This window comes from Puma concolor, chromosome E2 (assembly GCF_028749965.1).
Source record: "Puma concolor isolate L17-30 chromosome E2, mPumCon1.1.hap2, whole genome shotgun sequence".
Taxonomy (NCBI): Eukaryota; Metazoa; Chordata; class Mammalia; order Carnivora; family Felidae; genus Puma; species Puma concolor.
Genome location: NC_141681.1, coordinates 13,330,499 through 13,347,753, shown reverse-complemented (window position 1 = coordinate 13,347,753; position 17,255 = coordinate 13,330,499). Strand labels below are relative to the sequence as shown.

General features: G+C 45.5%; 1 protein-coding gene across 1 annotated transcript in view; it reads right to left on the bottom strand.

Moving 5' to 3' along the window:
• GLG1 (golgi glycoprotein 1) overlaps positions 1-927 on the bottom strand; it is a 152,350-nt gene extending 151,423 nt beyond the window's left edge. Inside the window, exon 1 of the mRNA XM_025920609.2 lies at positions 458-927. Within this exon, the coding sequence (XP_025776394.1) occupies positions 458-898 (441 nt within the window). The 5' untranslated portion in view covers positions 899-927. The remainder of the gene's footprint in view (positions 1-457) is intronic.
• Between the last annotated feature and the right edge of the window lie 16,328 nt (positions 928-17,255).

Sequence of the window (17,255 nt, the reverse complement as noted above, 5' to 3'; positions counted from 1 at the left end):
AACCTTACCTACTGCCAATAAACAGAAGAGCGTTTCTTAACGGCTTAAGTACGACAACCATTTTTTTTTTTCATGTTTAAAAGGGCTGCTACAAATTGTCCAAGTCGAAACAAATAGCAAAATTCTAAGCCGGTCTTCGGCGAGGAGCTACTGTGCTTAGAGCATCACACAAAAGACCGAAGCAAACATAAACACGCTCTGGGCCTTCGCAGATAGCGGCCAGGAGCCAGGGTCTGACTCCCAGACCCCCGCCCCGGCGAGGGAATGAGGAGTGGGGGTGGGGTCCTCTTCTCGGAATGCGCCGGGGAGCTAGCTAGGGACGGGGAGGGAAGGAGCGAGTGCAGCACAGAGGAAGAGAGAGAAGCAGCGGACCGGCGTCAGCGGCTTCCAAGGCCGGCAACACCCTCAGGCCCGCACCAGGCCTGGCCCTCCCGGCTCCGTCCCGCCTCCTCCTTACCTCCCTCACGTCCTGCAGGCACTCGAGCACCGCCAGGTTGTTGCTCCAGGTGTGCTTGGGACACACACGGGTCACGTCCTCCCTGCAGGACTCTTCCTCCGCTAGCTTCCAGCCCCCGCCAGCCCCGCCGGGCCCCGCTCCGCCCCGCCGGGCCGGAGGCCCACCCGCCGGGAAAGGCGGCTGCGGCGGCTGAGGCGGTTGCTGCGGTGGCTGCTGCTGGTGCTGGAGCTGAGATGACTGAGGCATCTGGAGCAGCGGCTGACCCGCCTGCCCGCCTCCTCCAGTCTGCCCTACAAAGGACGGAAAGTTGGCCCCCGGGCCCTGGCCCTGGCCGTGGCCGACCTGGCCCGGGAGTTTCTGGGCCCCGGCCGCCGCGAGCAGCAGCAGCTGCAGCGCCGCCGACAAGCGGAACATCCTCCGTACACGTCCACACGCCGCCATCTTGAGTCCGCGGCGAGCTCGACGCACCCGCCGGCGCCGCGTATTTAAATGAGGGGGCGGGGCGCGGGCGGGGCCCGGTGGGGCCCACCCGAGCCCCTCCTCTGCTGGCGCCGACCGGGGTACTGAGAGCAGAGCCCCGGAGGAGGCTGCGCTTGAAACGGCCCACGCCCTGGGCCTTAGAGGCTCTTTGCCGGGGAAATTGCTGGAGTTCCTTAAAAAGCCTGGGCAGGGCGGCTATGAATAATTCCCTCGGTTGTCGTCACAGGAGAATAAAAAGGAATTGGGATTGCCACAACCAAGATGGCCGGTAGAGTATGTCGCCTGTTCAGTGACGGGGGTAGGTGGGGGGAAAACAAAAACAAAAAACTTTGTGTGTAGACGTGAACTTTACCCGATCAGGTGTATTCCGAAACCTGAGAGTCTCTTCTTGCATCTCTCCGTGCTGCCTTCCACCTGCCTCAGAACCTTTCTTACCCAGGGAAGAAGGCAGCATTGGATAAGGGGTAGGAGCCCCGGTTAGGAGCACAGGTTCCGAGTTAAGGAAAGACCCGGTTATAATCTTTGCTGCTCTGAAGACTAGGAAACCCTTTAACTTCTGAGCCTTATTATTCTCGTCCCATGAAGAAGAGGAGGAGCTCTAACGTAAAGTATAATTGTGAAGTTTAGAAATAATAATAAGGAAAGTGCCTGGCCCACAATATAGAATTCAAAAAGTTATAGCCAATACTATGAATAAGCTGGGAAGCCTTTTGCGCCTGAGTCCCGACTGTAGACTAGAACTTAACCTCCTGTTTAAAGGAGGAGAAGGGCCGCCTGGGTGGCTCAGTTGGTTAAGCATTCAACTTTGGCTCAGGTCATGATCTCAAGGTTCATGGGTTTGAGCCCCGTGTGTGGCTCTGTGCTGACAACAGGGAGCCTGGAGCCTGCTTCAAATTCTGTATCTCTCTCTGCCCCTCCCCTGCCCGCACTCTCTCTCTCTCTCTCTCTCTGCCTCAAAAATAAACATTAAAAAAAAAAATTAAAAGTAATAATAAAGGAGGAGAAGAAAAAAGATCTTTGAGGCCTCAAGTTGCTCAGGGTGAACTGTGCTTACCCGAAAGCAGCATCTTGGGCACTTTAGGGAATGGTTGATTCACTTCACACTGGTGTCCCTCCCTCTCCTTAAGAGATAGGATATGTCCTTAAGAGATAGGATACCTTCTCAAAGGTCACACATCCATTGTGTCATCTGAGCCTTGTATCAGGCCTGGGTTGGATTCTAATTCAACTGAGGAATAGCACAGAGGAATGGGCAGTGAAGATCAGATCAGACATAACTAGTCTAAAAAGCCAGGTGGACTCAGGGAACCCATAAGGATCCCCTGAGATTGAGAATGTTCTGGGGGTATAAACTGCCCACTTTGGCTGACAGCAGGCCTCTATCTCTGGGAATGAGGGTGTGTTGGCCTCTCTGGCAACACTCACCCCTGCTGATGCCATAAAATGGTTCTGAGGCTGCTGCCAAACTTCAGCATTGACTAAGTCAGCCCAGGGTAAGCCACATAAATGTACATATTCATGAACAGATACATAGCATAGGTAAGTTGTCAGCAGGCTAGAGTCATCGGAAGTTCTTAAAAAGTCACTAAGGGCCATTAATTTTCAGTAATGGGTCTGCATTGCACTCAGACAAGTGGGAGATTATTTTAAACTAATTTAAGGCTAGGGGCACCTGGCTTACTCAGTCAGAAGAGCATGTGACTCTTAATTGCAAAGTCAGGAGTTTGAGCCCCACGTTGCATGTAAAGATTACTTAAATAAATAAAACTTTTTTAAAAATTTAAAAGATAAATAGTTTAAGGCTAGCAGTTGACAGTCTGTTAAAAGAAGCCAGCAGTTGCCTATCTCTCAGCCTTACTGAGGAAACCCCATACCCAGCCACAGATTGCCTCTGAAGATAGGGAGGAGTGTATGTGCTGATCTTGAAATCACAATGACCAAGAAGCGAGAAACCCAGAGAAATCTGGGAACCTGGCCAGCCCAGACTGTGTTAGGCAAGTCTAGACTTTATATAAGGCACAAACTCCTGAGCCAGTGGGAAGAGGGTTGACCTAACCTGGGTCTCCTGACCTCAATGACTTTTCAGTACAAAATAGACTGTCCCTATCACAAACTCTGAATTCAGTTTACCCTTTATTGTATCTTTTGTTTCTTGTTCCTCACTTCCTTGATGCACTCAATATGCATAGGTTGAGTTTGGGTTGTTTTGTTTTGTTTATGCCAGGCATTGCTCAAAAACTGGCTGAGATAAACAGTAAGACAATAAACAAAGAGCAAGATCATTTCAGATGGTTTAAGTGCTCTGAAGAAAATAAAAGGTATGCGCGGTGGCTGAGGCAGGGAGGGTTTTTATAGAAAGGCAGGTGGGGAAAGGCTTTCTGAGTGATAACTGAACTAAGAGCCAATTGGCATACAGATGCCAACCACATAAAACATCTGGATCTCAAGTTGGCTTAGCCTACTCAGGCTGCTATAACAAAATATCACAGACCTGGTGGCTTATAAACAATAAACATTTGTTTCTCACAGTTCTGGAGGTGCGAAGTCCGAGATCAGAGGGCTAGCATGGCCAGGTTCTGAGGAAGCCTCTTCTGGGTTGCAGACTGCTCACTTCTCGCCATGTTCTCATACAGTGGAAGGAGCTAGGGAGTTCTCTGGGGTTCTTGATAAGAACACTAATCCCATTCATGAGAGCTCTCCTCTCGCGACCTAAGCACCTCCAAAGGCCTATCTCCTAATATAATCACATTGGCTATCAGTATTTCCGCATATAAGTTTAGGGCAGACACAAACATTTAGACCACGGCAAAAATGTTCAAAAGCAGAGAGTAACAAGTTGAAGACCCTGGCATGGGAATAAGCTTTCAAAATAAAGACCTATATGGCTGACTTGAAATGAGGAAAGAAGAGAATAGAGGAAGGAGTCAGAGAACTGGTCAGAGGCAGATCATGGAGGGCCCTGTAGACCCTATATATCCATGTAATTGGGGAGGATTCTGATTCCAAACAAAGAGTTTGTTTTCCCACTGAAAGAAAATCATAAAAGCTAGACAACATACATAAAATATTTTTGAAGGGCACCTGGGTGGCTCACTTGGTTAAATGACCGGCTCTTGATTTCAGCTCAGGCTGTGATCTCACGATCCGTGAGTTCGAGACTGGCAATGGGGTCTGCCTGACAGTGTGGAGCCTGCTTAGTATTCCGCCTCCCTCTCTCTCTCTCCCCCTCCCCTGCTTGCTGTCTGTCTCTCTCAAAATGAATAAAAGTAAACTTAAAGGGGCACCTGGGTGGCACAGTCAGTTAAGCATCCGACTCTTGATGTCAGCTCAGGTCATGATCTCATGGTTCGTGAGTTCAAGCCCCACATCAGGCTCTGTACTGATAGCGCGGAGCCTGCTTGGGATTCTGTCTCTCCCTCTCTCTCTGCCCCTCCCCTGCTTGTGCTCTCTCTCAAAATAAATAAATAAACTTAAAAAAATAAGAAAATTTAAAAAAATAAAAAATAAATAAACTTTAAAAAAAAGTTTAAAGTGTCTTTGAAGACATTAGAAGTAATTCAGGGGCGCCTGGGTGGCTAGTCGGTTGAGAGTCCGACTGCGGCTCAGGTCATGATCTTGTGGTTTGTGGATTCCAGCCCTGTATGGGGCTCTGTGCTGACAGCTCAGAGCCCCCGGAGCCTGCTTCAGATTCTGTCTCCCTCTCTTTGCCCCTCCCATGCTCGAGCTCTCTCTCTCTCTCTCTCTCTCTCAAAAATAAACATTAAAAAAAATGTTTTTAAAAGAAATAACAAATGCAATCAGGAAATGAAGGTCTACAATCTTTGAGAAAAGGGAATTCCATAGCCCAGATTTTTTTCAGAGTTGTACTATCCAAATTGTGGCTCAAAAGAACTGAGCCCATACAGAAAGCAGCAATCTCATAGGGCTGAAAATACACAGGTACAAGTTCAAAGCACCCAATGTGTCTGGGGCTTAAGGGTCAAAATACTGGAGAGAAGAAAACCACAGAGAAAGAGCCAAAAATCAGCGAATACATTTCTCTCAAGTCTCTGGCTGACTCCTAAGCTGTGCAAGCACAGAGTGAGACTCCGCAAACTCAGAAGCAAACAATAGCTGAGAAAGCAATAAACTGAGAGCGTTTTCAGGAGCCTCATGTGTGCTAAAGAAAGAAATACAAGTTAGAGTTTAAAGCCGGCTGACCCACAGAGGCCTTGGTAAACACCTCAGGCTTTAAACTGGAAGGGTTACACCCTGGGAACAAAGGCCACACCCCAGGAGAAAGGACAACACCGGAGGAGTGAGGATACTGGCCCAGAAGAAAAGGCAAAATTACAATAGTTCAACCCTAATAAAAACATGCCTCCGTGGGGTCTAAGTGACCCACCAGTATTCTGTAAGAAGAAAACATAATCCTTCTGGAGACAGATAACCTCATCGAAAGCCTCTACAACTTTTATTTATTTTTATTTTTATTTTAAGATGTTTTAAAATGTTTATTTATTTGAGAGAAAGAACACACACACGTGGGGGGGGGGTGGCAGAGAAAGGGGGACAGAGGATCCAAAGCGGGCTCTTGCTGACAGCAGAGAGCGCAATGCGAGAGGCTCCGACTCCAAAACCGTGACATCATGAACTGAGCCAAAGTCGGTGCTTAACTGACTGAGCTACCCAGGTGCCCTGCCTCTACAATTTTTAATCTGCATGATCCAGCACTGGATCAAAAATTATGGGGCATGCTAAAAACAAAACAAAACTGAACTAAATAACCAAAACCAAAAAGAACAAAAAAGTCAACAAAAGCAAACTCCCTATGATTCAGATATTGGATTTAATCAGATAAGGACTTTAAAATAGTTGTGACTAATAGAGAAGATAAAAGATAAAATAGGGGCATCTGGCAGGCTCAGTCAGTGGAATGTGTGACCCTTGATCTCAGGGTTGTGGGTTCGAGCCCCACCTTGGGTGCAGAGATTATTTTTTAAAAAATCTTAAGAGAAAGAGAAGGTAAAATAGATGACAAAGAGAGCATTTCAACAGAAAATTGGATTCTCTACAAATAATCAAATGGACATTCTAGAACTGAATTGAAATTCCTTAGATGATTTTAACATCAGTGCCTTAGTCTGTTTGGGCTGCTGTAACACAGTACCATAGACTGGGTGGCTTAAAACAATAGAAATTTATTTCTCACAGTTCTGGAGGCTGCGACTCCAGGATCCAGGTGCTGGCAGATTTCGTACCTGGCGAGAGCCCACTTCCTGGTTCACGGACAGCCCCATCTTCTTGCTATAAACCTCACATGGCATAAAGGCGCTAGAGAGCTCTCTGGGGTCTCTTCTAAGACACTGTTCCCATTCATGAGACCTCTGTGTACCCTCATGAAAATCAAAGAGAAAGAAAAACACTGTTTAATGTTTTTATTTTCTTTTAAGTTTTTTTTTTTTAATTTTTTTTTCAATTTTTTTTTCAACGTTTATTTATATTTGGGACAGAGAGAGACAGAGCATGAATGGGGGAGGGGCAGAGAGAGAGGGAGACACAGAATCGGAAACAGGCTCCAGGCTCTGAGCCATCAGCCCAGAGCCTGACGCGGGGCTCGAACTCACGGACCGCGAGATCGTGACCTGGCTGAAGTCGGACGCTTAACCGACTGCGCCACCCAGGCGCCCCTTCTTTTAAGTTTTAAGTGTTTTAAGTTTATTCATTCACACCTGATAGAGCGCAAGCCGGGGAGGGGCAGGGAGAGAGAGAGAGAGAGAGAGCAAGAAACCCAGACAGGCTCCGCACTGCTAGCACCGGGCCCAATGGGACACAGGGCTTGGGCTCACTAACTGCAAGATCATGACCTGAGCCAAAGCCAGGTGCTCAACCAACTGAGCCACCCTAGCGCCCAGAAAGAAAAAACTCTTAAAAACAAAGACACATCATTTTCAAAGGAGCAGTAACGTTAATATCTGACTTTTCAGTAGAAACTATGAAGTTAGGATTTCATAGTTGGGGAGGGGACACAAACAGTCTATATGGCAGAGACAGAATTATTGGAGGGAAACAGGTCAATAGAAAATATCCAAAAGGAAGCACAGAAAGAATAAAAAGATTTTTAAAAAGGACAGAGTGGAAGAGATACATGGGACACAGTCAAAAGTTCTAACATCTAGGGGTGCCTGGGTGGCTCAGTTGGTTAAGTGTCCGACTTTGGCTCAGGTCATGATCTCATGGTTCGTGGGTTTGAGCCCCACATAGGGCTCTGTGCTGACAGCTCGGAGCCTGGAGCCTGCTTCGGATTCTGTGTCAACCTATTTCTCTCTGCCCCTCCCCCGCTCATGCTCTGTCTCTGCGTCTCAAAAATAAATAAATGTTAAAAAAAAAGTTCTGGGGTACCTGGGTGGCTCAGTCAGTTAAGCATCTGACTTCGGCTCAGGTCATGATCTCGCAGTTTGTGAGTTCAAGCCCCGCGTTGGGCTCGTGCTGACAGCTCAGAGCCTGGAGCCTGCTTCGGATTCTGTCTCCCTGTCTCTCTGCCTCTCCCATGCTCGTGCTCTGTGTCTCTCTGTCTCTCAATAATAAATAAACGTTAAAAAAAAATTTTTTTTTAAGTTCTAACATCTATATAACTAGAATCCTAAGAGGAGAGGAGAAAGGCAGTGGCACAGCTCAATATCTGAAGAGACATGCTTTGAATTTTCCCAAACTGACAGGTATCAACCTTTGGATTCAAGAAGTTCCATGAGCCCTAAGCGGTTAAACACAAAGAAAACCATATCTTAGTACATCATCATGAAACTGCTGAAAATCAAAAAGAAAGAAAAAAATCTTAAAAGCGGATGAAGACATATTATCTTCAAAGTAGCACTAACACTAATATCTGACTTTTCACTAGAAACTATGGAAGCCAGAAAGCAGTAGAATCACATACTTTAAATACCGAAAGAAAAAAAAACCCCACAAATTATTGCTAACCTGGAATTGTACACCCAGAGAACATGTACTTCATAAATGAAGGTAAATTAAATATGACATCCAAAGCACAAGCAACGAAAGAGAACAGATGGATTTCCTCAACAGTTGGATTTCCTCAAAACATAAACCCTTTGTGCATCAAGGACACTATCAAGGTGAAAAGACAGCCCACAGAACGGGAGAAAATATTTACAAAGTATATATGTAGTATCCAGAATATGCGTAGAATCTTTATAACTCAATAATAAAAACACAAATAATCCAGTTGTAAAGTGGGCAAGAGATTTGAATAGTCATTTCTCCAAAGAAGATATACAGAAGGCAATAAGCACATGAAAAGATGCTCAACATCATTAGTCGTTAGGGAAATATAAATCAAAATCACAACCAGATTCCACTTCACACCCACTAGGATGACTATAATAAAAAAGAAAAAGACCAAAAAAAAAAAAACAACCCAGATAACAAGTGTTGAACAGGATATGGAGACACTAGAATCATCATATATTGCTTGCAGGCATGTAAAATGGTGCAGCCACTATGGGAAATTGTTTGGCGGTTTCTCAAAAAGTTACAGGCAGGGTTGCCATATGACCCAGCAATTCCATCCCTAAGTATATACCCAAGAGGATTGAAAACATGTGTTGACACAAGAACATAAATGTTCATAGAAGGATTATGCATAAAAGCCAAAAAGAGGAAACAACCCAAACGTTCATGAAATGATCCGTGGATAAATAAAATGTGGTATATTCATACAATGAAATATTATTCTGCCATAGAAAGGAATGAACCACATCCATGCTAAAACATGAATGAACCTTGAAAATATAATGCTACAGGCACCTGGGTGGCTCAGTTGGTTGAGCATCCGACTTTGGCTCAGGTCACAATCTCACGGTTCATGAATTTGAGCCCCGCGCCAGGCTCTGTGCTGACAGCTCAGCGCCTGGAGCCTCCTTCGGATTCTGTGTCTCCCTCTCTGTCTGCTCCTCCCCTGCTCACACTCTGTCTCTCCCTCAAAAATAAATAAAGATTAAAAATTTAAAAAAAAGAAAATATAATGCTAAATAAAAGAGCCAGACACAAAAGGGCATCCGTTGTATGACTGCATTTATATGAAATACCCAGAATAGGCAAATCCATAAAGACAAAAAAGTAGATTAATAGTTTCCAAGAGATGGCGGGGTGGGGGTGGGGGGAGGTGGGAGGGAGAATTAAAAAGCATGGAGTTTTTCCTTTGGGGGTGATGGAAATATTCTAGAATCAGATAGTGGTGATAGTTGCATGATTTTGTGAATATACTAAAAAACACTGAATGGCTTACTTAAAAATGGTTAAAGTAGGATTTCCTTGCTTTGTTTCCACCTTTCCTTTGTAAGTCTTCGTAACTTCTGCTCCTAACCACTTCTGATTTGGCACTGCCTTAATCCCACTGATTTTTGCTCAAATAAACTCTGAAAAATTGTGAAAAAAAAATGGTTAAAGTAGTGAATTTTATATTGTGTGAATTTTATCTCAATAAAAAAATTTTAATACAATTGGATCCACTTAAAAAAGTTTAAGTGAAGATACTTTCCGAAAACTGAAGCTCAGATAGTGAGATAACTCGTTTCTAGCAGACCTGCGCTAGTCTAGGCTGAAAGAAAATGACCCCAGATGGAAGCCTAGGACTGCAGGAGGGAATAAAGAGCACTGACAGAATAAATATGTGGACAATGAATACGATTTTAAGCAACAATAGTGAGGGATTTATAACATGTAACGGTGGAATGTATGACTCCCATAGTATATAATCAGGGATGGAATAAACCCTGGAATTTTTTTTAAAATGTGATTTTTTGGGGCGCCTGGGTGGCTCAGTCAGTTGAGCGTCTGACTTCAGCTCAGGTCATGATCTCATGGGTCATGGGTTCGAGCCCTGTGTGGGACTCTGTGCTGACAGCTCAGAGCCTGGAGCCTGCTTTGGATTCTGTCTCTGTCTCCCTCTGCCCCGCCCTGGCTCACACTCTGTCTCTCTCTCTTAAAAATAAACATTGGGGCACCTGGGTGGCTCAGTCAATTAAGCGTCCAACTTCAGCTCAGGTCACTATCTCAAGGCTTGTGAGTTGGAGCCCCAAGTCGGGCTCTGTGCTAACGGCTCAGAGCCTGGAGCTTACTTTGGATTCTGTATCTCCTCCTCTCTCTGCCCCTCCCATGCTCATGATCTGTCTTTCTCTGTGTCCCAATAATAAATAAACATTAACAAAATTTTTTTAAAATAAACATTAAAAAAAATAATAAATCCACTTACATTTAAGCGCAATGGGAAAAAGAATATAAGGGCAACGGGAAGCCCTTGGAGGTTTTCAGCAGGGGTGTGAGTTGATCGCCAAGCAAGAGCTAGTAAAGGTAGAGTCTTAAACACGTCACAACCACCCCCATAGTGCTCGGTGTGGTGTTGGGCACCCAGAGGACAATCGGTGAGGACTTACAGAATGGCCAAGCTGCTTCTCCTACTGCTGGATGCCTGAAAGGGTCCTGAGTGCCTGAAACCCTCCAGTTGCTCCGTCATCTGCTGTTTGGGCAAACAAGGTGAAAAGAGGTGACTGGGTAGATCAGTCGCCCACTCCTTCCTACAGTCTTCTGATTGGAGGGCTGGGGCGGCTTCCACAGTTCAGCGTCACTTCCCCAAACTTGGCCGTGCAGCTCAGTCACTGGAGCGATTTGCAGACGTGTCTGATTATGGTGTCCAGGAGTGTGCCTTTTCCAAACAAGTTGGCACTGATCCCCGCGGGTCCTCAGTAACCGGTACTCTGGTATAGGGCTGCTCTGGTGGCCTCCCTCTCCTCAGGCAACTGCCTGACCTTTGCCATATCCAAGATTTCAGGATCAAAGAGAAGTCACCACTGACCCATGAAGTTCTAACACTTTCATCCTGAAACTTTTTTTCTTATTCCTCAACACTCCTCTCAAAAGGTTGCAACGTTTTTGAAGCCTCCCTGGGAAGATTAACCCCTTGTCAACATGTCATTTTTATATTCATTTATATAGCACTTATTTTCTGAGCACCTCTTGTTTCCTGCCTTGGGGATGGCACTGTGGTTTAGGACAGCCATTTCATTATCTACTCCACCATCTGCCGTCTGGTGGGTTATTCTGGGTTCTCTGAGAAGCGATCTCCAAGGGTGCCTGGCTGGCTCGGTCAAAGGAGTTTGTGACTGTTGATCGTGGGGTTGTGAGTTCGAGCCCCATGCTAGGTGTCGAGATTGCTTAAATAAGTAAAATTAAAAAGAAGGAGGAGAAGGAGGAGGAGAAAGTAGAGAAGGAGGAGAAGGAGAAGGAGAAGTCTCCAGACAGGATGAACCATGGAAGAGATTCAGGAGGATGAAACCTTCCCAGGAATGAGCCCACTTTAGCACCTCTGCCACACTCAGTCCTTGGCTAGGAGTAGCCCTTGGGGAATGTGGCCTCAGCGTGAACGCGGTGATGGATTTCAGAGCACTATCAGTCTGTTGGTCAACTGAGCTCCCACCGTTGGAGATCTGAGAGGCAAGTTTTCATGACCACCATACTCCACCCTTTGGACCCCACAGAGTTCTTTCTCTCCATTAGTTTGGTGAACAGCTACTCCATGGTCTCCACAGATCTCTTTTTCTGAGGTAAGAACTCAGATGATCGAGATCAGCGAGATAAACTACCATCTACTGCTGCAAGTTGTCTCAGGGCTGCAATGTATTCACTTTTCTCCATTCTGAATTTCTATTACCCTCAACGAGCAGCTAGACGTCTTGGTGGATTACTTGGTAGTGTGACCCAAGACTTCATTCCTGGGTTGCTGGTGGTGGTAGTGTCTGAATTCTTGGTCATTGTACCCTTCTCAGTCTGGTGCGGTATTGTTGCACATATCTGTTTATACTTACAGAGGGGCAACGGAGAACCAGAAGGCACCCAAGCAGACCACCTGGGTATTTCCTCCTGCCCCCCCCCCCCCCCCCCCCGCCTATGTACAAGCAGCTCTACTTCCTATTGATCAGGGTTAGTTTCTGCCACCATTTTATATCTACTGGTCCCTGGGCACAAGGTCCCAAAGTAGCAGTCATAACTTGTAGTTCAGGAGGACTTTTGCTGTGTCCTCTGGCAAGGTGCACCCCCTGTAGGGACACAGTGCTTCAACCATGTGGAGCCCAGAGTTGTTGGGATGGGAAGCACAAAATCACCCTGGTCATCGAGAGTGATGGTAAGTGGGGTCACTCCTATTTCCCCACATTGGTTCGTGGACCCATGTATTCCTCCTACTGGGGATTCAGCAGCATATGGAGGTCTCTTATTTAATACTGCACCCTGAAGAATGGCACCCCATGCTTTGAGTGTTGTTTCTGAGCTAGTGCTTCAGCTGTGCTTTTAGAAGGTCATTACCAGTGTTCTATTAGCTGGCTGCTTCTGGAGAATGTAGTATATATGAACAGCAGATACCATGGTCATGGGCCCCCTTCTGCAACCCTGGGTGGTGAGTTCACTGTAAATTGAGTCCCCTGGGTGAGATGTTATGCCGTGTGGTAATCTGTGCCTCAATCAGGCATTTTGCTGACTGACGCTCTGAGAGCAAGAAAGGCAAATCCATATCCAGAATAGCCCTACAAGGATGAATTTTGGGCCTTCTCGGAAGGAAGGAGCACTTTGTAGCAGACGTGACACCACAAAGCTGCTTGATCTTCTCTAGGAATAGTGCATATCAGAGATGCAGTGTCCGTCTCTATCGCTGACAGGGTGGACGTTCAGAGGCAGCCTTGGTAAGTGGGAGCCCATTCTCCCATATGGACTTTGGGTCCATATGTAGCCTCCATCTCTGTCACCATGGCCACTCTGTTCATGGGCCCAGCATGTCAAGTCTGCAAGGACTGAACACGGGCTAATGTCGATTGACCTAGTCATTTTGCCTACTTGGTTGTTTGTGTTTCTTCCATGGTGGAGGCTTTCTGGTGCGCATTGGCATATCAAAAAAATCATATGTTGTACCTTCTTCCATATAGTTCATCTACATCCACCAGTCCACTGGAACCTGCCCAGGAACCTGTACATAATCTCACCTTAGACCACTTGCCCTTCCATACAAAGTGGAAAGCCAAGGGCACAGCTTGCAATTCCATTTGTTGGGAATATTTTTCACTCTCCATCATCTTTCAGGGTCACACTTGTATCCTTCATGTCTTTAATGGTGGCACTAATCTCCACCATCCTTCATCCCCCAATAAAACAATGCTTTTAATTTACTGTTTTGGCCAGTGATGGAGAGCAGTTTCCAAGGCTTACATTTGTTTTTTACAGTTATAATTCTTATCCCACAGGCCAGAAACGCAATGTGGCATTATTCTAGATCATTTCCAGTTATATATTTGGGACTGGGAAATGATCGCTGGACAAAGGGGCGCCACTATGAGCCATACGTTAGCTAGGATCCCATTTATTACTGGCCCCCAGAGGCCAGGGGGCTAGTGATACTTTTGGTCTCTGAGGGTCAACTCAGATCGAGTTGTCCAATGGTCCTCAAAATATTTGGTTATTTCCCTTTCACCAGTATCCAGTCACCCAAGTAAATGGCCATGAATCTCTCTGGGGGAAGGACTGAGGAAATCACTGTGGTGGTTTTTCCCTGGTGTTGCAGGATCTTTGTTTGTAGACTCCCAGCTACTTATTCATCCATTGATTTGTTCTGGATCTGAAAATTGGCTCAGGTCTAGACACTGGGCACAGGAACATGACTTACTGGAGATGGCCACCCTTAGTGCCCCACTCTTCCATTTCTATGGACTTTTTTGGTTATGGATGTTAAATATCACCCTTGTTGATTGCGTCTGTTTTGCCCCTAGGGATGCTATCTTTTATTAACCCTCTCCACAACTCCCTGATGACTGACCCTTTGGTTGCCTCTTCAGTCTTGGTGGCATTAATGGTAATTGTGGTCTCCTCAATGCTTGCAGTTAAGTACCACCATCTGGTCTTTATTATTCTGGGGTCCCATCATCCCCATCTTACTACCTGTTTTCTGGAACACTCCCAGAACAGCTTCTATTAGTTTATGTTTGCCAGGAAGCAGACAATAAAAGGGAATTAGCTATCCCTCTCTCTCTATCCCAGAGAGAGAGAGCAAGTGGGGGTAAGGGCAGAGAGAGAGAGAGGGGAGAGAGGGAATCTCAAGCAGGCTCTGCACTGTCAGCATAGAGTCCAATGTGGGGCTCGAACTCACAGACTATGAGATCATGATCTGAGCCGAAATCAAGAGAGCATCCGACTCTTGATTTCGGCTCAGGTCATGATCCCAGGGTCATAGGATCAAGCCCTATGTCAGGTTCGGCACTGATCATGCAGCCTGTTTAGCTTTCTCTTCCTCTACCCATCTCCCCCACTCAAGCTCTTTATAAAACTAAAATAATCTTAATCATAAAGGAAATGCAAATCAAAACTACAATGAGACATGACCTCACACTCAATAGGATGGCTACCATCAAAAAAATCCCAGAAATGAGGGCACCTGGATGGATCAATGGGAAGAGCATGTGACTCTTGATCTTAGGACTTGGGTTTGAGCCCCGTGTTGGGTACTTAAACAAAAAATTTAAAAAAAACAAAAAAAAAAAAACAAACAGAAAATAACAAAAAAAGGTGGGAGAGGATGTGGAGAAATTAAAACCCTTGTGCACAGTTGGTGGAAATGTACAATAGTACAGCAGCTATGGAAAAACAGTATGGTGGTTTCTCAAAAAATTAAAAACAATTACCATAACCCAGCAATTCCACTTCTGGGTGAACAAAACTGAAAGCAGGGTCTCAAAGGGATATCTGTACACCCACGTTCATAGCAACATTACTTGTAATGGCTAAAATGTGGAAGCAGCCCAAGTATCCCACTGACAGAATAAATAAGCAAAATGTGGTATTTTATACAATAGAATATCATTCCATCTTAGAAGGGAAATTCCTTCCTTCCTTCCTTCCTTCCTTCCTTCCTTCCTTCCTTCCTTCCTTCCTTCCTTCCTCCCTCCCTCCCTCCCTTCCTTTTTCTTTCTTTCTTTTTCTTTCTTTCTTTCTTTTTTTCTTTTTTTTCTTTCTTTCTTTTTCTTTCTTTTCTCTTTCTCTTCTCTTCTCTTCTTCTTTCTTTTCTTTCTTTTAATGTTTAGAGGATCCCAAGCAGGCTCCACGTTGTCAGTACAGAGCCAGACATGGGACTCAAATTAATGACCATGACCTGAGCTGAAATCAAGAGTCAGATGCTTAACCAACTGGGCAACCCAGGTGCCACTAAGAAGGAAATTTTTAACATATCTTGCCACATGGGTGAACCTTGAGGACGTTATGCTAAGTGACATAAGTCAGTCACAAAAAGACAAATACTGTATGATTCCATTTATATGAGGTAATTAGAGCAGTAAAATAGAGAAAGTAGAATGGTTGGTGCCAGGGGGTGGGAGGAGGGAAGAATGGGGCGTTATTATTTAATGGGTGTAGAGTTTCAGCTTTACAAGTTGAGAAATTATGGACATGGATGCACAACAATATGAACTTAATACACTGAACTGTACCGGCTCAGTTGGTAGAGCATGCAACTCTTGATCTCAGGGTCGTGAGTTCAAGCTCCACATTGGGCACAGAGATTACTTAAAAAAAAAATAATAAAAAAATGTGTAACATGGTATATTGTGTTATGTGCATTTAAAAAAGAAATTTCTGGGGGGTGCCTGGGTGGCTCAGTCGGTTAAGCGTCTGACTTCAGCTCAGGTCATGAACTCATGGTTGGTGGGTTTGAGCCCTGCGTTGGGCTCTGTGCTGGTGGGTTTGAGCCCTGCGTTGGGCTCTGTGCTGATGGCTCAGAGCCTGGAGCCTGCTTCAGATTCTGTGTCTCCCTCTTTCTGTTCCTCCCCACTTACACACACACTGTCTCTCTCTAAATAAGATTTAAAGAATTTAAACAAAAAAAAGATTTAAAATGTTTATTTATTTTTGAGAGAAAGAGTGACAGAGCACGAGCAGGGGAGGGGCAGAGAGAGAGGGAGACACAAAATCCAAAGCAGTTTCCAGGCTCTGAGAGCTGTCAGCACAGAGCCTGATGTGGGGCTCAAACTCATGAGCCGTGAGATCATGACCTGAACTGAAGCCGGACACTTAACCAACTGAACCACCCAGATGTGTCCCGTGCATTTTACCATACCATAATACAAAAATTAGCAAAAAAAAAAAAAAAAAAAAAAAGGAGGGGGGCGGCTCCTGGGTGGTTCTGTCAGTGGAGCATCTGATTTTGGCTCAGGTTATGATCTCATGGCTCGTGAGTTCTGGCTTGCATCCGGCTCTGTGCTGACGGCTCAGAGCCTGGAGCCTGCTTCAGATTCTGTGCTCCCTCTCTCTCTGCCCTTCCCTTCCTAGTACTCTGTCTCTAAAAAATAAATAAACGTTAAAAAAAAAAAAAAGAGGAGGAATTAGCTATGCGAAAAAAATTATTTTGGATAACATCTGTAGGAAAAATTGGGTGAGTGAAAGAGCCGTTAAACATGATGCAGGTCTGACCCTGTGTGAAATGGAGAGGGATGGAAAGATGTGTGGGTGGAAACAGACTGAATTGAGACTGAACTGTTCAGCCTTTCCTAGAAACGGGCCTCAGTATCCCTGCCGTCCTCAGTCATTGCCTGGAATAACCCCAGGGAAGCGTGGCCCTACTGTGGATGCAGTTATGGATTTTCAGAGTTCACAAGCTGGAACAGCAGTCAGTTATGCTCCCCACTGTTGGGAGTTCTGAGTGGCTCATTTTCGTGGCCACCATACCTGGGCAAATTCTGTAAAAGGTGTACCATAACATCGGGACTTAAGGGACGAAACATGTAAAAGCAGGGCCATTTGGGTGGCTCAGTCAATTAAGCGTGCTACTCTTGGTTTCAGCTCAGGTCATGATCTCATGTTTCATGAGTTTGAGCCCCACCTTGGGATCTGTGCTCACAGTGCGGAGGCTGCTTGGGATTCTTTGTCTCCCTCTCTCTCTGCCCCTCCCCTACTCACACTGTCTCTCTCAAAATAAATAAACTTAAAAAAAAATGTAATAACATGCTTCCAGGCATGCCCAAGTTATGCAGCTAAGGGACCTCGACTTGTCTGTCCCAGACATGTCAGTGATTATCTAGGCTGAGAATCTAAGATCCGGAGAGGAACCCAGCATTTTAGGGTACGGATGTCCTTACCTCCCTTACAACAATTTGCCAAGTTGCACAAACTGTGGTCCTTACTCTAAAGGAATTTCATGCCTTTTTTGAGGGGGAGGGAGGGTCTTAATCAGAGACATTAACATTAGCAACTGATAATGTAGGTTTCCTTTCCTTGACTCGGGTAGCAAATG